The sequence below is a fragment of the Pistacia vera genome, unplaced genomic scaffold (assembly GCF_008641045.1).
Source record: "Pistacia vera cultivar Batoury unplaced genomic scaffold, PisVer_v2 Contig259, whole genome shotgun sequence".
In the NCBI taxonomy this organism is placed as follows: Eukaryota; Viridiplantae; Streptophyta; class Magnoliopsida; order Sapindales; family Anacardiaceae; genus Pistacia; species Pistacia vera.
The window spans coordinates 1,040,392-1,063,698 of record NW_022196067.1 but is presented as its reverse complement, the minus strand read 5'-3'; the positions used below and the strand labels follow the sequence as shown (position 1 = coordinate 1,063,698).

Below are 23,307 nucleotides of genomic sequence, written 5' to 3'. Positions count from 1 at the left end.
CAACAATAAAGGTTTATAACTTAACAAAAATACCCCTCTCACCCACATTTGCCTGATTCCGGTCACCACCCGAAATCTACTGTAATGGCGCACTACTAGCTAGATATGGCTGGTAGTGCTCCGATCTGGCTTTCGGCCAGACTACGGTCACTAGATCTGGCCGTTGACGGCCAAATTCGGCCACATCTGGTCGTTGACGATATGACCATCATTTGGCCGTCAACGGCTAGAACTGATGATCTGGCCAGAAAAAACCAGATCAGGGTAGTGCGTATTATGGTAGATTCTAGTCAATTTCTAATGGTAGTGGTTAGAATCTGGTAAATGTGGGTGAGTGGGGGTGTTTTTGTTAATTTATAAACTTTTATTGTTGGGATGTTTAGTTAAATTAACAAACCTAGGGAGTTAAAATAATCTAAATATTTTGAGTTGAATTTAAAAAAAAAATTGAATATTGAAACAAATATGCATTTGCATATGATTGTATATAATAATGGAATAAGATAGGATGAAAATAATGAACCGAAGAGGCCCACAAACCGAGCCTTAGTTAAGAGGTTGTTCCGGTGTTTATAGATTTGGATAACCTGGGGCTAAAATTATTTATATAGGTAATTGTTTTACTTTAGCTTTGCTTTTAATTGTTGAATGGGACCACATAAGCCGAAGCTAACAAGCCAACGTGACTGAGTTTTGACAATCCATAATACGCCCCAGGAAATTGATACTCGCTATAAAACGCGGCACACAGAGTGACCTTACACTCTCTCTCCTTCTCTCTGTTATTACCTTTGTTTTTATTTATATCTTTCGCTTCGTAAACTTTTCAAAAACGATGAAAGAAGAAGTTATCAGCTCCGGAGGGACCATGGATCCCACTCCTGCTGCAAGGTGTGTTTAATCATCTCTCATACTCCCTTTTCCCCATCTTTTTCTTCTAAATTTAGGGTTTTTCCTACTATTTTACTGGCTTTTAGAAACTAGGGTTTTTTTTTATCTGGTCTCTGTTAATTTGGTTAATGTGTGTTAGGGTTTTGGGAGTTTTAGTGGTTGAACTTGTGGGTTTCTGCTTTGTTTGATTGCTGGGATTCTCAAAGCCAACTCAATGGCTGTTTATGTTTTCGACTCTGAAATTTTGTGTTTGTGGGTCGAATTAGATTAAAGTAATTCAATTTTATCTTATTTGGAGCCTTGCTTTATCTGACAAATGCAGGCATTGACTAGTAGGGAAGTAGAACAGCGAAAACAATCATAATGTTCTCATTTTTGGGGAAAAAAAAAAGAAAGATAATTGTGGATTAGTATTTTGGGTTTTTGGGTGTTCTTCTGTTAGGACTGGTAGCTGTAGCTTGTGTTTTGTTGCCTGGAAAATGAGGAAATTAAATTGAGGTTAAATATGAGAGCTTTTAACTTTCTGCTGATTGGTTGTTGCAAGATGAATAGCGTTCAAAGTTAAATGAATTTTATTAGTTTTGAAGACTTAATTAAGCTTATGTATTTGAAGCTGTATGTATTGAATGATAATGCTTTAGTTCTGATTTTTAGGATCTCATTGTTGTAGGGTTTTGGATCTTTTTGTGGTCAGTTGGTGGCTTGGTTTTTTTGGGTTTCTATGAAATGAGACTTAGATTTGAAGTTGTACATATGTAATGCATTAGTTTCGAATGGTCTTGGAAACTTCGCTGAGATCATACAATTGTGCATGTATGTAGCTGTGACTTTCGGTTGAACTAAAATTGTGAGAATCTATACTCCTTTTTTTTCTTTTAATTGCAGTTACTTTTTTTCCTTGGATAAGAAACTATAGAGTTATATTAAATTAGTCAAAGGTGAGGAGATGCAGTTTTTTATTGAACTAAGATTCTTTACAAAAAAAAGGTATACAAGACATGAAAAGGACAAGCTGTCCCTAAACCCAAGGGTTCATACAGTACACAATGAAAACAGCTCTCCTATTCTAAAATGTTCAACACTAAAAATAAAAATCCCTAATCAAATTTGCACTAAAATCTTCAATAGCTAGGTAATTGAAGCTTCCCAATTTTGTTGAGTAAAGGAAATAAGAAGATGCCCAGAGAGAAGCCCTAAATTTTACTTTATCCCACATGGACCAAATCTCTTCCTCACTTGTATCCTAAAAAATTCTCCTATTTCTTCCAAACCAAATTACTCAAAAAATTGCGATAATTGCACCATTCCACAACAGTAAATCTTTTCTTCTGCCTCCCAGGGCAACATGTCTCTCTAAAAAAGCCAAAGAACCACTTAAGCTGTTTGTTCCACAAAAATCTAGCAGAGAGGTAGTGCAAAAATAAGTGGTTCTATCCTCCCAAAGTCTTCTTTGCACAAGATGCGCCAGTTCGGTGATAAAGAAATATGAGGTCTTCTAATTTGAATCAAATCATTAGTGTTAGAATTTCTTTAGCACAACAGTCCACACAGACACCTTAACTTTGCTAGGAACTTTGGCTTTCCAAGTCACTTTAGAGGGCTCAAAAAAAGAAAAATCAAGATTATCAATAAGACTATTGATAATAGAAGTAGTGGAAAACTTTCATGACTTGTCAATCAACCAACTTTTATATCCAATAACATCCACTAGTTTCACATGAGAGAGGAACAAATTGCTACCTCGAGAAATAGATGACCAAGGGCATTTATTACAATCTCTATTGACATTTTTGGTATCCCAACCTTCCGTGTGCAACCCGTACTTGCTTTTGATGACTGAGTGACAAAGCTAGTTAGTTTCAAGAGGGAATCCTTCCAAAGCCAATTGCTAAGCAAGGCCTAGTTTCTTTTTAACAAGATTACCAATCCCAAAGCCACCTTTATTGTGAGGTTGAGTCACGAAAGTCCATGTCACTTGGTGAGTTTTTTTCTTTTCTCCAAATCCTTCTCAAAGAAAGTCTCTCATGGTCTCTTCTAATCTTTCAGCAATCGAAATAGGCATCCGAAAGAAGGACATATAATAGATAGGAAGGCTAGATATATTAGATTAAATGAGAGTTTGTCTCCTTCCTTTAGATAAACAAGCTTTCTTCTACCCAACCAACCTTTTCTCCACCTTCTCTAAGATTGGATTCCAAAAGGCCAATGCTCTAGGTTTCTTCCAAGAGCTTGTCTAAGATATTTCATGGGCCAACCTCTCATTTCACAACCAATGGAAGATGCAAGGTTGACAAGTTTTATCTCTCGCAAGTTGATGCTTGAAAAAACACTTTTCTTCAAATTGAGTTTCAAACCAAAAATAGCACAGAACAGATCTACAACTTTAAGAAGGTTGTGAAACTTTGTTTCACCCTTAGAATGGAAAAAATAGTGTTAGTTGCAAATTGTAAGTGAGGGACTGCAACTTTATCTTTTCCTAAGACAAAACCCTCAAAAGTCCTTAGCTTTATCAACAAGTTCACTAAGAGTATCCCCCACCAAAGTGAATTAAGAATTGGGATAGAGGATTCCCTGTCTAAGCCCTCTTGAAGCCTCAATCTTCCCTTTGGTCCGAATTCTGATCCAGATCTTGGTGATCATGGTTGTCCCTTTTTTTAACTAATTCCTTTTTTACCATTTAGAAAGATAGAGAAATTAGTAGGTTTAAAGCAGCCCCTAATTCATTTTTACCATTTTTGTCCAAAACCTTTTGCTTTTAATACAAAGTCTAAGAAATCCCGTCTTCATAATCATAGGCTTTCTCAAAGTAAATCTTGAACAAAAATCCATCTCTCTTAGCCTGTCTATGCTCTTCAACAATCTCATTGGCAATTTAGTTAGCATCTAAAAATTTGTCTGTCCCTAACCAAACGCTCCTTGGACTAAAGCGATTGTGTATACAAGCACCTCCCAAAGTCTCAAAGATAGAACTTTTGCAATGATCTTATTGAGATTAGTCACTAAACTGATAGGCCTATAATCACTTGTGGACTAGGTGAGTAGATAACAATTGTGGACTAGGTGTCTACAAAGAAAGGGTAAGCTAGAGAAAGGATACAAATCTATGCCCTTTTTGCTTTGAGTAATCAAACTTCACCTCTATAAAGTAGATCACAAACTAAACAAAATTAACTCAAAATCCCTTCCCAATTGAGATTAATAAAAAAGAAATAAGAATCCTAAAACTCCTTAGCAATTGAAGCCCAAAGTGATGCGAAAAGTTGCACTCTTTTCAAATTATTTTTTTCTAGCTGAATCCTCAAAAAGGAGTTGAAAAAATATATCTTCAAGGTTTTGGGTTAGTTTCTTCTTCCAAAGGCAACTACATTCTCCCCAAGATGTGAATCACAAGAGTGTAGGACAGCTCAAGACATCTTAGCTTCTAAATAAGCTCTTGCCCATAAATTTAAAGCCCTCGAACAATGAAGGAGAAAGATTCATCATAAATTTTTCTAATATGGGAAATTCTAAAGGTGAGGAAAAGATCCATACACGGCAAAGTCTCCTAATAATTTTTCTTGCCAAATCGGATAATACTTTCCATCCCCTCAATTAAGAAAATGTGAGTAATTAAAGGAACTCGTAATGCCCCTCGTGAGTTCGGAAGACTGTCTTAGGCACATCTACTTCCCGTACCCTGATTTGGTGGTATCCCGATTTTAAATCCAACTTAGTGAATACTGTAGTCCTAGCCAATTCATCAAGCAACTCCTCAATCGTTGGGATTGGGAATTTGTTGGGTACTGTGAGGTTGTTTAATGCCTTGTAGTCCATACAAAAGTGCCAACTCCCATCTTTTTTTTTAACTAATAGGATAGGGCTTGCATAAAGGCTAGTGCTCAGTTGAATAATTCCTGCAGTCAACATCTCCCTTACCGGTTTTTCGATTTCGTTTTTTTGGAAGTATGGGTACTTGTATGGCTTGACATTAAGGGGTTTGGATCCTGGCTGAAGTTCTATGGCATGGTCGTGGGTTCTATGGGGTGGGAGTTCGGTGATTTGATCGAAAAGATGGTTATAATTTTCTATCACCCTTGATACTATAAGATCTATTCCTTCTTGCACTGGTTCTTCTTTCAGTCCTATAGCCCCAAATTCGACTACATAGCCAGTCCCTGTAGCTTGCAAAGATCGGACCATTGCTTTAAATGAAACCTCCGCCTTCACCAACGAGGGATCTCCTTGCAATATTACTCTTTTTCCCTCCTAGTCAAATTCCATGGTTAGCCTCTTCCAGTTGGAACTCACATCTCCCAAAGTGCTTAACCACGTAATCCCCAACATTACACCTGCCCCGCCTAGCTTAAAAGGAAAAAATTCCTGTTGGATCTCGATTCCCTAGAGTTTCAGCCGAACTACTCTACAGATTCCTTCTCCCCAAATGGTACACCATTTTCCCACCATTACTCCAAAAGATCTCCCCTTATCCACCTTCAATCCTAACTTCTGCACAAGCTCATAAGAAATGAAATTGTATGATGTCCCATTATCAACCAACACAACCACGTTCTCAACTCCAATGTGGCCCTCAAGTTTCAGAGTTTTATGAGAAGAAATATCCACGATAGAATTCATTAAGAGTGCTAATGGATTACCTTCGTTATTGGACTCATTGTTTGGTTCTTTCTCGGGTTTTGGTTGATCTAAAGCTTCATCATCCATGAGCAGAAGCACTTGAAGTGACCTGTCTTACACCTATGATTGGGACCAAACTTTTCATCACAGCGGTAGCACAACCCACGTTCACACTTGTATCGGATTTCCGCTTCAGGGAGTCGCCGGAAATTATCTCCCCTGTGATTGGATGCTGTCGTCTCAGTTGATCGTTCTTTATGATCGAAACTCTTGCTGGGGGTTGACGAAATGAAGCCTGGACTTGGCGATTTTGAATTGGTATTCCACCAATTTGGGCGTGGCAGATCTGGGTTTAGGCTGACCCGAGTGTAAGACTTCATTCTCCCAACTTGGTTTTTGTTAATTTTGGGTCTATTTCTCTCCATAACCCAATTCCTCTCTTCCACTAGATGGGCTTGATCCATTAACCCAAATAATGTGTTGGTTTGGCTCAACCTTAACTTTACCCTGTTATCCTCCTTTAATCCGTTAGTAAAAATTCCCTTTAGCAATTCTTCTCCCAACTCCTTTAATGGCGCAACATGAGCTTCAAATTGCTCTTTATATTCAGTGACCGTTCCTTCTTGTCTCAAAGACACTAGAGCTTCATACGCAGATCCTTTAAATGATGGGCGAAATCGATCAATCAGAGCTGCCTTGAATGCTTCCCAAGACAAAAATGGAGCTTTGGATTCAACCCATTGATACCAACTCAAAGCTCGACTTTTCATGCACACCGCTACTGCTTCTACGATCTCCGCTTCTTCATAATGGTTAATGGCGAAGTATCAATCCGCTTTAATGGACCACCCAAATGGGTCATCACCATTAAAGATTTGCAGCTCTAGCTTACGACTCTTTTTATCCTCTTTCTCAATTTCACCATTGACATCACGTTCTTGGCCCTTGTCATCGTCGGAATTCCGATTCTCAGAGGTCGATGACGATTTCTCCTTCTCTCGGTGACGTCTTTCATCTCTTTCTTCCCTTATTCGCATTAACTCACGCATCTTCGTTAGGTACTCCTTAACACTACTCAGATCGGTTTTTAACATACCCATGTCGTCCTTCACAGTCTTTATTTCCTTCTCCACATTATCCATTCTATTTTCCATCTTAGATTTTACCATTCCCCAACCTGGCTCTGATACCCAATTGATAGAACTACCTGCAAATCAATTCAACACACAGCCAAAATACAAGAACTGAAGCTGAAACAAAGAATTCTGAATAATCCTCAATCTGTATATTAATCAAACAATCTGGAAATCACGATTAGAAGAAAATGAAATAAGAACATTAGCCGGATAATCCTAGCATTTCGAGGAGCTAGGGACCTCCATTGTTTACTCTTAAAAGAATGGTTGACCCTCTCTTGCTAAATCTCAACAATATATACTAAGTTTTCCCGTAACTACCCCTCACTCACACAATTCTCGCACCCACATCACACATACAGCCACGTGGACCTTAACTTCTTAACAAACTATCCTCAATGCCTATTACGTCTCTTAAGTGTGTACATCTTATGCACAACAGGCCTATCACTCTCCTCTACCTTCCATACAATGAAGAGGTTCAGGGCTTATTTCCCCATAGTATTATCTGCCTATTATTTCATTGAATATCAGGGGGTTTGTTTTGTTTATGCATGATGACTGGTGACAACATCTCAACTATGTGAGTACTTGTGACATCCATGTCTACTTTAGAGTTTGTTGAATTATCCAATTACTCTTCTTTTAAAGTAAAAGGAGATTGAAAAGAGGTTACCTTATCTCAAAATCATTACTTTGGTCTCGTGAATTCCATATATTGTTTTTGAAGCTTGTGAATTCTTAAAAAATATTAGAGATTGTGTGGGGACGGATATTCAGTAGATTGTTGCTATTGTGGAGTGGAAGAAATGTGTACATTAGCAGTTCGGGAGTACTTTAGGGTATATAGGTCTATTCAAATTTTGATTTATTTGTTTATTTAGTCTTTTTTAAAGCATTATAAATATACTTATATTCTGCATTGTAATGTTCTGGTTCATAATACTTTATTCGTGTGCCTTTTCTTAGTTCTGCTGGGGCATCGTCTCCCGCTGTTCCAGCCAATGTTGGCAGTATAGAATGGTCTGGTCATGGACATAATTCTAAAGCAGCGTCTCTATCTTGTGTTGGTTCCCAACCACCATGGACTTCATTAAGCACGAGCGTTGGTGGTTCTGTTCTTGGATCATCACGGCCTTCATGTAGACCATGGGAGAGAGGGGATCTACTAAGGCGCTTGGCTACTTTTAAGCCTTCAAATTGGTTTGGAAAGCCTAAGGTATGGGCATTTCTATTGGTATGAGGGAATACTATTAGCCAGCATTAAGGGCATCTTACTGTTTGTTTCAAATTTCTTGCAGGTTGCCAGTTCACTGGCTTGTGCTCAAAGAGGTTGGATGAATATTGATGTTGATAGAATTGCCTGCGAATCATGTGGTGCATGCCTGAATTTTGTTATGGTACCATCCTGGATGCCTACTGAAGGTTAGCTATTGTAATCCGAGTATTCTTCATTATTTGAATACTTCTTTCTCGCTCCTTTAAAGCTTCCTGAAATACATCATCTCTGTGGGATGACCTGCGAAACTTTGAAAAACTGTGGGCTGTCTTTCCAATTGGTGTAGTATGATGTTTTTTGAATTACTGGGAAGAGTAGTAGGATAATTGTAGAATTTTTGGGAAGACATAAATGGACTATTGCCATTAGATGGTTGGATGAGAGAGAAGCTATTTGGTTTCATTGAGTATATTATGAATGAGATCTTGATGGAGTTCTGTAGGAGACTGAGAGAATTTGAAGGAAGAACATTTGAAAGAAAGAGCTTCTGAATTTGTGGCTTTTTGCTGTTGCTAAGAAACATATCCTGATAAGTGTTCATTTGTGTTTGAACTATGTGTGTATTAGTGTATGGCTACTTGCTGAGAGGAACAAGCTTGTGATGTGTCAGTGTTTGGATTTGTTTATGTATTCTATTTTATTTTATTTTTTAAGCCACAATTTGGTTGTTCAAGGAACAAAAATATTGTACTATACTTTTATTTGGTTATGATAAGTGAAAAAATCCGAAAGGTCATTATTGCATAATTGACATCCAACTGAAATTTTCTTGTTTTCTCTGGGGACTATTTGATTTGGGCTTCAGGAAGTCAGTGCTCTTGACAGTTATAAGTGATTCATATTCTAGGATACCCAAGGACAATTAGCTTTTATTATTTTCATTTGCCTTTTGTAAGGCCATGTTGCTCTTTTTGTTCCTTTCTCCCTTCTAAAGCTTATTTTCTAAATCAATATCTGCAACATGAGCTTGTCCTTTGCTAATTTTGATTCTTTTAATCTTCTCATTATTATCTACTTTTTTCCACCTACAAAATTTATGGTTGAAGTTGAAGAGGCTGGTGAAGCTTTTGCCAAGCAGCTCGATGGCGGTCACAAGGTCAACTGTCCTTGGAGAGGAAACAATTGTCCAGAAAGTTTGGTGCAGTTCCCTCCAACTCCCCAATCTGCCTTAATTGGGGGATATAAGGATAGATGTGATGGACTTCTACAGTTTCAATCTCTTCCTATTGTAGCTACATGTGCAATTGAGCAGATGCGAGTCTCGCGAGGCCCACAGGTTGATCACTTTCTGTCCCAATCACAGAATCTGACAGCTGGGGAAGTAGATGTAAAATCTGATAGTATACCAGAACTTGAAACCTCTCGTGATGGAGCCTACTACCTGTATTCTCGAGTAAGATATATTTATGTTTTTGCTCCTGCTGGTAGTTTATTATTTTCTTATACTTCTAAGCTTTATAAAGTTCTAATTCTGCCTCTTCCATATTTTATTTTCTTTTGCAGGCACAGAAGCTTATAAGTCTATGTGGTTGGGAACCAAGATGGCTGCCAAATGTTCAAGATTGTGAAGAACATTCTGCTCAATCAGCTAGAGATGGATGTTCCTTTGGCCCATCTGAGGCACAGGTCCATCTATCAAAGGATCCAGGTCGAAGCAAAAATACACTTTCTGCCTCAGCCCGAAGGGACACTGGGAAGAACAAAATATTAGCTGTTGAGTCCAGACTTGAATATAGATCACCTTTGTTGGATTGTACTTTATGTGGTGCAACTGTGAGAATATCAGATTTCTTAACTGTTCCTCAACCTGCCCGATTTACGTCAAACAACATTGATATCCCTGATACAAGCAAAAAGATGGGACTGACCCGTGGAGTAAGTGCAGCCAGTGGAATTAGTGGTTGGGTTGCTGCTGATGATCCAGAGAAAGAACAAACAGAGGATCGTGATGAAGTGGCAACAACAGATGAGAGGAAACTGCTACAAAATACTGAATTTGATTTGAATTTGACAATGGCAGGGGGTCTACCTTTTACTCAGGTGGACAGGACAGCTATGTCAGAAAATGTTCATGATGTAGACATGGGAAGGGACCTAATGATTGGGCAACCAGCAGGCAGTGAGGTTGGTGATCGTGCCGCATCATATGAGTCACGGGGCCCTAGCTCTCGTAAGCGGAGCCTAGAAATAGGTGGCAGCTCAGATGATAGACCACATTTAAGGATGCAGCAGGCTGATAGTGTTGAAGGAACAGTCATTGATCGTGATGGTGATGAAGTTACTGATGGTAAACAATATTCAGCTGGCCCTTCAAAACGTGCTCGTGACTTTGATATTTTTGACACTCACTGTTCACCATATTTGAGAGCATCATCTGGAGCTGGTCCTAGCCATTCAGTGGGTTTGGAAATTCATGCAGATGGCAACAGAGGTTCTTTGTTTCGACAAGGAAGTGACCAAGCTGCAGGAGTCCTATCAACTAGAGATTCAACGCGTGCATCATCTGTCATTGCAATGGACACAATATGTCACAGTGCTGATGATGATTCCATGGAAAGTGTAGAAAATTCTCCTGGGGATGTTGATGACATTCATTTTCCCTCCTCTAGTACATATGGATTTTTTGACATGAATGACACTTCGGAATTGAATTATAGTAATCAAGCTCAGCAGAGTATTTATTCCCGACGAGCTGCTGAAGCAGTTCCTGGAGAAATGGGTATCAGTAGTACAAATGACGGTGAAGAAATTTTCAATGCAGAAACTGTGACAGCTCAGGCTAGGGATGGATTTAGTTTTGGAATTAGTGGGGGGAGTGTCGGAATGTGTGCTAGCCATGAAGCTGAAATCCATGGTGCTGATTTCTCTGTCCATAGAACCAATAGTGTGGTTGGTGATGTGGAACCAAGAACAGAAGATGCTGAAAATCAGGGTCAGACAGGTGAATCTGCTCCAGATCCTGGTTTAATGGATGAGATTGTCCCTGATGAAATAAATAGGGAAGACCCACATGGTGACAGCCAGGAGATGCTGTCTCGTTCTGTTGGACGAGCTGATAGTGGCTCAAAAGTTGATGGTTCTGTCAAGGCAGAATCAGTTGAAAGTGGAGAAAAGATAAGTCAGAGCGGCAAGTTAGCCCAGGAAAATAGTGCCCACCCTTCTCTTTCTTGTAATGCTAATATCTATTCTGGATACAATACAGCCAAAAATGAGGTTACAAAGACTGGAAAATCATCATCTACAAACAATTGTCCTTATCCGGAGTCTGATTATGTGGATGCAAATGGGATAGGTAAATATTGCATACCTTTTAATATGGTTAATATATGGGTAATATTGTATTGATGCTCAAATATACGGCTAGGCAGTTAAGGCGTTCCACTTTAGGGAAGGAGAACATAGGATTGTCGTGTGACCACTAAGTCAAAAAACTTAAGTTGTAGGTAATAGTCCAATTATAATATTTAAGCTCTAACACAAGCTGTCAGATGAGCTTGTCATTGGATCAAAGCCCAAACAGAAATGTATCAGGTGATTTAGATAGATTAGGTCAAGCTGGCGTTTAAAGGATAGGGGGTGGGTCACTGTCCAAAGCATATTTGAACCCTATCCTACCCCAGGCTTAGCATGGTGGTTACCAGCCACCCAGGGGTGTTGATACTGTGTTAAGTAGCCATTAGTGTCAGAAGTTTAAGTTGATAGAGGACCCAAAAGATGGTAGCAAAGTATAACATTCTCCGTAGGATTTGTTTGTTTATTTTTTTTGATGTATTTATTTAGGTTTTGGATATGTAGAAATCACATTTTTCTAAACCATTTGACTAGTTTTGATGGTTAGTACTGTTATTGACCATTTGATTTTTCATGTATCATAATGCAACTGCTATTAGTGGAACAGTTGTTGATCATGTCACTCCAAGTACGATATAAATCTGTCCTATTATTCTTTATATTGCTAAGTTAAATAAACTCTCCTTCATGCCAACGTTATTTTCTCTTCAAGCTGTTCCCAGTTAATATGGACATGCAAATTTGAAAAAAAAACCATTTGAATTGGGTTCCAACTTCTCCTGCATTCAGCATTCTTTTAGTAAGAGGGTTTGGTTAAGGGTTGTGCCATTTACAGTTAAGGCAGCTATTATATCTTGAGATATTAGCAGGCAGTTCCTTAAAATTAATAATTTGAGTGAATTTTGTTTAATAAGTCTATCTTAGGAATAATTGAATATTGCTATGCAAAACTCTTATTTCAAAAAGAATTTAAAAAATGGGAACAAAAAAATTGAATTTTGCTTTCAAGATTTGAGAATGCTTTTTTATACTATTTTTAGAAAAAGTTTCTTTGATTTGCGAATACATTAGGTAATGATTTCTAAAATTTAAGAAAATGTGTTTTTAAAGGTATAAAAAATCAAGTCACGATTACTTAACAACAAACTCAATAAAACATTATACAACTTTTTCTTGTTTTCCTGGGCATCTTCTTTATGATTTACTGATTGCTAAATCCATAATTAACGATATGTCATGTTCAGCATATAATTGAGCTGAACTAATAACCTAGTACATTCTCATCCCTACTTGAGAGACTGTTAGTGATGTACCACTTGTTTTTACATTAGTTCTAAAATTATTATTGGTTCAAATAAATTCATGCTTATGTTCATTTTTGCTGATTCAAACTTCGCAGTTGTTTTCTGTTTTTTCCTCCTGCCATTGACATGTTATTAACACAAGAGTTTTCAGGGCCTCCAAAAGGGGAAAGCAATTATGAAGAAGCTACAGAGTTCGATCCCATTGTCCATCACAACCAGTTTTGCCCCTGGGTGAATGGGAATGTTGCTGCTGCTGGCTGTTATGGATCTAGTAACAATGCTGATGCTGTTGCCCTTTGTGGTTGGCAGCTGACCTTGGATGCACTGGATGCTCTGCGATCACTGGGGCATATTCCTATACAGACAGTACAGTCTGAGTCAGCAGCCTCTTTATACAAGGTTTGTTGTCTTAATTGCACCAATGCCTTGTATTTAAGACATAATTTTTTGTCTCCGTGTGATGCTGATTGAGGAATTCTTTCATTGTCCTCATTCATGGCCAGAGGATTGGGTAGATATGTTAACTTAATTGGAATTTGGAGTTTCCATTCCCAGGTGCCGCGTGTTGAATCTGGTTTGCAGTTAAGCATTAAGTAGTTAGGTGAATTGCTGATTGTTACATTGGCCTGACCAGGCGATTGCTGGACTGTAATTTAATGGTCTGTTAAAATTTTTCCTTTGAACTTCTGATTTCTAAAGCACAATAGATAGAAACTTTGTGTTTATGGCACTTGACACAGTTCTTTTCTCTTGAAAGGAATACACATATGCTACTCACAGTGAAAAACTACTATGAGAAACAATTGATATTAGGCATCTTGGTAACTGGGTTCCCCTTGTTACATTTCTCATAGGATACCCAAGTCTTATAAGGTCTTCAGTAACTGTATACTTTAGTATTAATTTTTACGTCTGTCCTAGAAGAGATTCTTCTGTGAAAAGCTCACTTTAATGGAGAAGCAATTGATTTGCCTTGTTGATTTTATTATTTGAAATCCCCTTTTTTAATAATTGAATGTGTCAATTCTTCTTAAAGCAAAGTTTATAGTTTATTTGGAAAGAAAAATAAAATAAAGTTCTTTGAAAAGCTATGTTGGTAATAGAAGGCCTTACGGTTAATATGGGAACATAAAAGTTCCATTCTGCTTTTCTTTTAGAGAGGGGACAAAAAAATTGGGATAGGAAGATATGGAAATAGTCAGACAGTTTTCATTTTTCTTTTGGCCAACGTTCATGTTTATGATGTGGCAAATTGATGAGCTAGAATACATAAGTTTGATTTTGGAAAAGAAATAGGAAACCATGTAGACTAATTACAGCATGACTGTTATTTCTTTCTCTTTGTTCCTTTGTAATGTGGTTGTCTATTTCTGTATTACTCTATTCAAAGATTGTACACTCAGATTTTTCTTTATCTTTATATTATAATATGTATTTCTCATGATTTCCATATGCAGGATGATCACCAAACTCCTGGTCGAAAGCTCCTTCGACGGCACTCCATGAGCAAAAGCCATGGGCAGCATTAATATAAATCTGGGTAGCAAAATTGCGATAGTTATTGGTAAGTGCATTTTCTAATTTCACATAATGAATGCTCTCATCTTCCTGTAGCATGCATCGTTGTTAACGTAATCGCAGCACTTTATAATGAAAGCATAATGGACCTAAATTGACTTGCCACAAACAATCATTACATTTTTTTTATTAAAAAAAATAAAAAATTGAATAGTTTTTTCTTAAAGATTCATCATGTAAGTTTCATAGTTTAGATTATTTGGTGTGTGGTAAGAATCCCTTGAAATTCAAGTTTACTTGTAAATTTCATTATGTATTATATCATAGAAGCTGCGCTTTTTGTGGTAAATGTGTTTGATGAATGCAAAATTAGTAATGGCACACGCCTCCAATCATATGTGATGTGTAGGATCAGAATGGCATTCCATGTTGGAAGCATATCGGAAATTAATTTCACTGGTTGCCATAAGAGTTGCTGGTGCTGTGGAACTTTCTGGCATTTACCTTTTCCAAAAGTTTCCTTTCTTTGTGGCAGGATAATTATGCCATTCGAGAAGATGCTTGTCCTCCCTACATAACTTATCCATCTCTCGTATGTTTTCTTCAAAAGTTTGTTTTGGTTATTTAAGATTTAATGGTTAGTGAGAAATGTGACCGGGAACATAGGATCAAGAACTTAAATAAATTCAGTGCCGAAATTTCTTTTGTTTGATTTTCCAGGATGATAGATTAAACATTGGCATTCAATTACAACTAATAATTGTAAGAATACAACACTACCATTTAGATCTGAATGACTGTTAGCTTGAGTTAATCTGTAAAATGACATTTAGGCTTATTCTTCTTTGCCCATAAGAAGCCGTGGGAGGCTGATAGTTTGCATGCAGAAAATGCTCCTCATTGTTTATATTTTCATGAACATGCCTTGAATTTAATCTTAGGTGTGGATGACTGAAGATGCTCCGGTGATCCCATTCGTCAAATAAATTAAACATTGTTACTAGATTACAATATTTGGAATTTATTAGGTCTGTTGCCATTTAATACATCTATACCTGAAATGGCCCAAGTGAGGAAGCATGTATTAATTCTCAAAACCTTGGGTTCAAGCTTTATTTATGTGCTCTTATTAGCAATGGAAAGTGGTTCTGTCAAATAATTTTTTTGTCATAATTATCAAGGTCAAACATGTCTATTAAAAGAATATAAATAATACTACGGTAAGAAGGTCTTTTCAACGTTTTTAAAGTTGACTATGCGTGGACACTAAGTGTCAATCAATCTTTTGTGTGTCTAGTAAATGATTTATTTTTTATTTTTCTTTGTGAGATTCTTTAGAATTAAATATATCAAATTCGCATTGTTTAGAAAGTAGTACAAATCTTTTTATAATTATCAAAAATGTCTTTAAAAAATATTAGAAATCCTTTAAAAATAATCAAACCATTGTTTGCAAAATTATGAAAAACTAAATTAAACGAACAAGTATAATAATATTAACTGATCTCGTAAATCAAAATAATATTGTCTAATAAAATTTGATAACTTAAAAGGAGGTTTCAAATTTTCAATGCAATTAACCCAAAAAATATAAGAAAGATCAAATAGGTGGATAACAAAGTAAACTCAATGAAAAGGGGAACACCAGGTTCATCCCGGTAATTAAAAAATAAAAGGAAATCATGTTGTTGGAAACAGCGGATCTCCATTATCCACTCAAATCCATCACCAAATAATCTACAAAATCTGAATCTGAACCAATCAATTTTGCGTAAAGCCACATATAAAACCAATGGGATTAGATTTTAAAGGAAAGAAGAACCCTATCTATCTCTCTCTCTCTCTCTCTAAACAGAAACACCATGTCAGCAACAGCTTTACACTCATCTCTTTGTATCTCTTCTTCACAATCACAATCACAATCATCTTCTCCCTCAAATTCCCAGCAGCAACTGAGTTTCCACTTGGCTACCAAACCCAAAAGTCTTCTCCAAAATCATCCACTCTACCTATCAGCCCATGCGAATCTCTCCCTCCAAATCCAAGAAAAAATCATCTTTCTTGAAATCATGGGAATTGAATCAGGCAAGGTTTTGTCTCTTAACCCTTCTCTCCACTCAGCCCCTCTTCATTACATTCATTCCATTATCTCATTCCTCCGATCCAAAGGCATCCGCCACAAGGACTTGCCCAGAATCTTCGGCATGTGCCCAAAACTCCTCACCGCGAACATCAAAACTGACATTGACCCCGTTTTTAACTTCCTCTCACAAGACTTGAAAGTCCCAGAACACAACTTCAGGAGGGTCATCAACAAGTGCCCAAGATTGCTTGTTTCCAGCGTGAGAGACCAACTCAAACCGGCTTTGTTTTTTCTTCAAAGACTTGGGTTCAAGGACTTGGAAACTTTGGCTTATCAAGACTCGATTTTGTTAGTTTCCAGTGTAGAGAACACCTTGATTCCCAAGCTTAAGTATTTAGAGGGTATTGGGTTGTCGAGGGATGAGGCGTTGGTTATGGTTTTGAGGTGTCCGGCGCTGTTTACTTTCAGTCTTGAAAATAATTATAAGCCCAAATATGAGTACTTTGTTGAGGTGATAAAGGGGGATTTGGAAGAGTTGAAACATTTTCCTCAGTATTTTGCTTTTAGTTTGGAAAAGAGAATCAAGCCTAGACACATTGAGAGTGTGAAAAGTGGGGTGAAATTGTCTTTGCCAGCCATGCTTAAGAGCACCGATGAAGAGTTCAATGAATTGATAAAGCGAGGCAGTTGATGAGTCTCCTAGTCATAGCCAATTGCGTCTCTGTAAACAGTAACAGAAAGCTAATGCTATTTTGGCTTTGTAATTGTGATTGCGTTTTTTTTTTTTTTTCTCGAACAAGGTAGCGTATGTATCATGGCTTTGAAGCCATCAAGTTGGCTAATGTGGCTGTTACTTTATGGAGATCGAGCTGTCAATAAAACACATCGAGTAATAATCAAGATTACCGAATTGGCCAATATGATACTGTAAACAAAATGATAAAAGCTAATTCCTGTCTCCCTGCTTCTCATTTATTGCAAAGTGTATTGTATTGGTCTATGTAATAAGAACAAAATGACTATCTAACTTTAATCTTCTTTGTGTCGCAACTATTATTAACAAGGAAATTATATTGATTAGCCCTTTTTCAGGACTCGATTGAAAACTAACATCAAACTCTAAAAAAATAAAGAAATTCAAAACAGAAATGTCCATTCATATATAAGCAAGTATTACACACATTCTCTTTACAAGTCAAAGGCACTTCTCTTCACACATTAAAGTCTATTAGTTTCGCTCTCATATTCCAAATTTCTACACATCAAAGTTGAGGAGATTATTTTTCATTTACGTAGATAACGAAGTTCAAAGTTTGCTATGATGAACAAGAATGGTAGGTAAGGGTTGGACTGTAAACGAGCCGAGTCGGCTTGCGAGCCTGCTCGGCTTAGCGCGATAAAAGCTCGTTTAGAGCTCGGCTCGATAAGGCTCGGTTCGACTCGACTCGAACTCGGTTTGTTAGCCGAGTCGAGTTCGAACACAGTGAAGCTCGGCTCGTGGGCTCGCGAGCCTAGTCCGGCTCGATTAAGCACTGTACACTTACGCAAGGTGTTTTGGTGATTTTTTAAACTATCAGTATTAAACTGATATTTTCCAGTGAAAAAAGTTTTAAAAAATGACAGTTTCCCCCCCAAAGTGCAAATTTGAAATAACACGAAACACCAAAACAGAGCATCAATTTCAGTTCCCCATCCCAGTTGCCCTAAATCCCAAATCGCAATCAAAGACCTCCAAATCCCAAATCGCGAACCAAACACTCTAAAATCGGTAATCTCCGTTGCCATCTCTAATCTCGGCAACCGGAAAAGGAGGCCCAAAATCGCAGTGCAGACACTCTGAAACTTCCAAGTTAGTTTGCTGTGCCTATGTGTGATAGTTAGTTGTTTGTTTGTGAGTGGATCGTCTAATTGTTGGAGTTGGAGTTGGGTGATGAGTAGATTGTTTGATTTGGGTTTTGTTTTGCCATTTTTGCCAGATGAGGAGCAGCAGCTGCGACTTTCTCTTTCTCTTTCTCAATCTCATCTTCCTTTTCTTTGTTGCTTCCTCTTGTTTCTTGTTTTGTTTGAATGTAAATAATAAATTAATTGATTGATTGATTAATAAAGAAAGAAAGGAAAAGTCAGATAGTGATGGCAGCTGTTTGAGACTTTGAGTAAGAGTAAACACTTTGTATCTCTGTTGCTTCATGACGCTCCGTTTGGCAAGTGGGCTATGCTAATCCACGGACTGAGTTACCATAATTTCTTTAAAGTTAACCTAAATAAACCAGCTGCAGTTTTAAACAAAATTTACTAGAATAATTTCTCATAAACCTGACTGAGCCTTATCGAGCTCGAGCTCGAGTTCGAGTCTCAATTCTGAGGCTCGACAGGCTAGAGCTCGAACTTGAGTTCGACACTGTTGTAAACGAGTCGGGCTCGATAAGCCCAAAGCTCGGCTCGACTCGACTCGACTCGGCTCGTTTACAGCCCTAGGTAAGGGTGAGCACATGAAAACCCACTGAATAACCCGAAGAGGTATTTAAGGTATGAACTGATTATGCTGCTTTAAAACACCCAATCGGTTATTTATATGCAGAAACCGAATTTGATCGGGTGGTTTTCGGGTTTAAAGAAAAACCCGAAAACCAACCTGTAACACCCCACTTGAGGTACATAGTTAAATTGTGTTGTATTGCTTGAATGTTTATTGATTTGTTCTCATTTGAGCTTGCATGTTGTTATTTTAAGTTGGTTGACCCTTAGTGGGATTGATGAGTTGGTTTGGTTCAGTGTTTGCCTTGATTTTGGTTGAGAATTGGTGAATGTTTGAATTTCATTCTTCGCCGCGGCAACGCTGACTTTGTAATTGCGGTGTCGGTTCTGTAATTCTTCACCGGGGCGACGGAAAGTTCTTTGCTGCGACGACGATCCAGTTGAAAAGGTTAATGAAGTTTTTAGATATTTTTTCATGGGGGCAAAATGACCATTCTACCCCTAATTAGCAGGAAAAGTGGGAAGTGAATTGTAAGAAAATTTTCTGGAGAACAGTTTAAATGGGGGGTGCATTTGCAAAGAATTAAAGGGCAAAGGTGGGATTCCTAAGAAAGAGTAAGGGTAAAATGGGAAAGAGTGGAGAAAATATGAGATATTAAGGGTTTAGCTTTAGAAACCCTTTCTTTCATTCTTCTCCACCGCCTCTTCCATCCTTCATTTCTCTCAAGTTTTCATTCCATTTTCCAAGGATTTTTGGAGGGCTTTTGACTAGAAGTTGATTCAAGTTGATCCTAAGCACTTAAAGGTTTAAGAGAAAACATCAAGCCATTAAGAGTAGAGAGCTTAAGTGGATTCTACTTGAGTATAAGGTAAGTAANATCAAAGTTGAGGAGATTATTTTTCATTTACGTAGATAACGAAGTTCGAAGTTTGCTATGATGAACAAGAACGGTAGGTAACGGTGAGCACATGAAAACCCACTGAATAACCCGAAGAGGTATTTAAGGTATGAACTGATTATATGCAGAAACCGAATTTGATCGGGTGGTTTTCGGGTTTAAAGAAAAACCCGAAAACCAACCCGAACTAATACATTTAAAACATTTTTCTGTTTCCAGGTGACAGGTTGTTTATCGTTAAGTATTTAATGTCCACCACACACGCAATCTCACCCTAATGTAAGCGCCAAAAAAAAAAAAAAAAAAATAGAGAATGTTATAGCCACCACGGCCAATCTAGAGTCGATGACGCTATTGTCTAGCCCATGTCACTATGCTATCGTACTGGTCCAAGCTTTCAACCACCGAAATCTAGTCCAGTTTTTGACATAAACTTTTATCTTATTGTTGATGCGAATTTTCGCATTGGCTAGAGCACTGGGACGAAGACACGCATCAACCAGAAGTACTCGGTTGACTCTGAGAAGAACCAAGTGAGATAGGTGTTAGAGTAAGTGCTCTAAAACCAATCGTATATTGTAAATTAACTCTATGTATTGTGTTATTCTATTAATAAAAAGACATTATTTATATTATGTAAATCTTATTCTATATGTGATAATATAGGTCCTTAGAGTGGTGGAACCATAACGAGAGAATTAAGCGATTATAAGTCTTGATTGTGAGATCCCTATGAGCATATATGGTAACCATTATAGACACGTCCACAACCCCAGTATTATTCTAACCTAGGGCACAAATAATACGGTAAGACTATCATTGTGTTGAACGACCATATCGAAAGGTAGTGACAAATCTTGCATGTCAAAGTTGTTTGGTGACAACTTGGTGTGACACATAGGTGTTTGTTATTCACGAGTTCACTAGACTGACCCATAGAGAGGATTTCATATAGATGGTTACCCTAGTGTCTATGGAACACATCCTCTAACGGATGGTGGTGCATGTTGTTAGGAAACGACCCGGTTGCACAACGGAAAACAAAAATTTTTACAACCATGGATCGTTCCTTAAAGCCCAAAATCAGGGCACAAAAATTACAGTTTATGTTTTACATCAAGAATCTGCAGAAAAGTAAATCTAAAGTTTAGATTCATACCCATGTTGGAGGCTCCACCAATATTGTCTCTGAACGTGTTTGCTACCGATCCAAGTGTATGATCGAACCGTGGAAGTCCACACGAAGACAATCACAAGGAACCAAAGAGGGATTTGCTAGATCTTCCTTGGCCTTAAGAAATCAAGAAGAAAAACAATGATTTTGGCACAAACCAAAGTTGGCGTGGGAGAGAGTATGAGTTGTGTTGTGTTTTCTTTTCTTTAATCAAAAGGCAAAAATAAAATAATCATCAAAACAAACAAACACTATTCCTTTTATAGGCAAACTTAATTGCCCTATTCTCACATGGAATGAGCTTGGGCTCCAACCCAAACACCCCATGTTGCCAAACACTCTCAATTAGATATTTTAATTTAATTCATCATTATCTCAATTAAAATCAATTAATATTTAATTAACATTTAACAATAATGATGATTTAATTAAATATGTGTGAACACACATTTAAACGTAATTTCACTTATTTAATTTTTTTTAACAAATTAAATAAAGGCTACGACCCCAACAAATTTAATTGCACTGTGAAATTACCAAAATACCCTTTCATACAAAAAGACGAAAATGCCCTTCTTTCTTCTTAGCTCTTAAATTATTTTCTATGTGTGTGACCCATAGGCTCCTCATCATCCCGGCAGTGTATAGTATCGCGATTAACACCAATTAATCATCTCATTGTACACAGACCAAGATTGGCTCCTAGCAAGGCATCATGGCCACCCGATAGATTCAGATTCAACAAAGTATCTACCTGTCAACGATATGGTTACCGTACAATTCGATCCTTTCATCATTCGTTATCTCGACGAGACAAAGGTATAGAAATAGTGTCAACCTTCGGTTACGCTCGATATTTTCCAGACCAATGACCTGTATTATAATCTGGATAGAGCAACAACTCAATCTCACTGTGGCCACAGTTTTAGTGTCATTGCCATATACTGAATTGCGCCGTGAGATAACGTTTCCCATACCCAGGAATGATGAATCCTCTATCTATCTACCATAGTCTTGATACACTCCTCGATGCGGCCAATCACCACTGTATTGACAGCTTTGAAAAGAACTGCGTTAGGCTAGTGTCGAATTGCACCAATCGGTGCACAAGGCGCTCCGGTGATCTCAAGTCTAAGGATCATATGCACCACCATTCGTTAGAGGATTTGTTCCATATACACTGGGGTTACCATCCATATGGAATCATCTGGTGGATCAGTCCAGTGAACTTGCTGCGGTATATCCACCTACAACAAGCACCCATGTGTTGCACCAGGTTGTCACCAAACAAACTTGACAAGTGAGATCAGTCACTGCCTTTCGACAGGGTCGTTCAACACTATGATAGCCTTACCGTATTATCTGTGCCCTTACTTCAGAATAATACTGGGGCTACGGACGTTTCTAGAATGGCCACCATATGTGCTCATAGGGTTCTCACTATCAAGATTTGAAACACTTGATACCCTCGTCACGGTTCTACCATTCTAAGGACATATATCAATACATATTGCAATAATAATGATTTACGCGATATAGAATAAAATGCCTTTTATTATTGATTAATGAACATTATTACAAAGAGTCAATTCCACAATAATTGATTGGCTCTAGGGCATCTACTCTAACAATCTCCCACTTGCACTATAGCCAATCATTCATGTATTTAATACCAAATGATTTCAAGTGCCTTTCATGCTTCTGCTGCGACAGAGGCTTTGTAAGTGGATCTGCGAGATTGTCGTCAGTATGCACTTTACTAATCTGCACGTCTTTCCTCTCAACTATCTCTCTGATGAGATGGAATCGTCTGAGTATGTGTCTGGACTTCTGATGAGACCGTGGTTCCCTAGCTTGAGCAATTGCTCCATTGTTGTCACAATAGATGTCTATAGGATCAACAATCGTAGGAACCACACCAAGTTCAATGACGAACTTCTTAATCCAGACTGCCTCCTTGGCCGCATCTGACAATGCAATATACTCAGCCTCCATTGTAGAGTCCGCTACAGTGCTTTGCTTGGAGCTCTTCCAGCTCACTGCACCGCCATTGAGACAAAATACAAACCCTGATTGCGATCGATAATCGTCTTTGTCCGTTTGGAAACTAGCATCACTGTATCCTCTTACAGTGAGCTCATCTTCCCCTCCATAAACCAAGAACATATCCTTAGTCCTCTTCAAGTACTTAAGAATATTCTTGACAGCCATCCAGTGACGCTCACCTGGATCCGATTGATATCTACTACAAGTGCTCAAAGCACATGAGACATCAATCCGAGTACATAGCATGGCATACATGATGGATCCAATTGCTGATGCATATGGGATCCTCTTCATCCTATCTCTCTCATCTTGTGTTTTAGGACACAATTCCTTAGAGAGATAAACACCATGTGACATCGGAAGAAATCCTTTCTTGGATTCTTCCATACTGAATCGTTTCAGTACTTTGTCAATATATGCACTCTGACTTAGGCCAAGCAACCTACGCGATCTATCACGATAGATCTTTATACCAAGGATGTAGGCTGCTTCCCCTAAGTCTTTCATGGAGAAGCACTTGGATAACCAAGTCTTTACCGACTGCAAGTTCGGTATATCATTCCCGATCAGAAGTATGTCATCGACATACAACACTAG

General features: G+C 38.0%; 2 protein-coding genes across 3 annotated transcripts; both read left to right on the top strand.

The window, feature by feature from the left end:
- The first annotated feature begins 754 nt into the window (after positions 1-754).
- On the top strand, positions 755-15,192 carry LOC116132656. 2 transcript variants are annotated; one of them, XM_031418324.1, is made up of 8 exons: positions 755-891; positions 7,611-7,860; positions 7,943-8,066; positions 8,967-9,313; positions 9,424-11,212; positions 12,667-12,914; positions 13,973-14,079; positions 14,569-15,192. In XM_031418324.1, exons 1-7 carry the CDS (start codon positions 836-838, stop codon positions 14,042-14,044), a joined length of 2,886 nt encoding a protein of 961 aa, XP_031274184.1. In that variant the 5' UTR covers positions 755-835; the 3' UTR covers positions 14,045-14,079; positions 14,569-15,192. The 2 variants fall into 2 exon arrangements, with proteins under 2 accessions (XP_031274184.1, XP_031274183.1); XM_031418323.1 differs by having other exon boundaries at positions 14,443-15,192.
- A 490-nt stretch (positions 15,193-15,682) lies between these two features.
- Positions 15,683-17,036, top strand: LOC116132671 (transcription termination factor MTEF1, chloroplastic). Its single transcript, XM_031418338.1, has one exon. The coding sequence runs from the start codon at positions 15,896-15,898 to the stop codon at positions 16,805-16,807; it is 912 nt and encodes a 303-aa protein (XP_031274198.1). The 5' UTR covers positions 15,683-15,895; the 3' UTR covers positions 16,808-17,036.
- The last annotated feature ends 6,271 nt before the right edge of the window (positions 17,037-23,307 follow it).

Coding starts and splice junctions, on each gene's coding strand:
- LOC116132656 (XM_031418324.1), top strand. CDS start 836: ATGAAAGAAGAAGTTATCAGCTCCGGAGGGACCATGGATCCCACTCCT. Junction 7,861..7,942: donor ATTGGTTTGGAAAGCCTAAG/GTATGGGCATTT, acceptor AATTTCTTGCAG/GTTGCCAGTTCACTGGCTTG. Junction 11,213..12,666: donor TGTGGATGCAAATGGGATAG/GTAAATATTGCA, acceptor AAGAGTTTTCAG/GGCCTCCAAAAGGGGAAAGC.
- LOC116132671 (XM_031418338.1), top strand. CDS start 15,896: ATGTCAGCAACAGCTTTACACTCATCTCTTTGTATCTCTTCTTCACAA.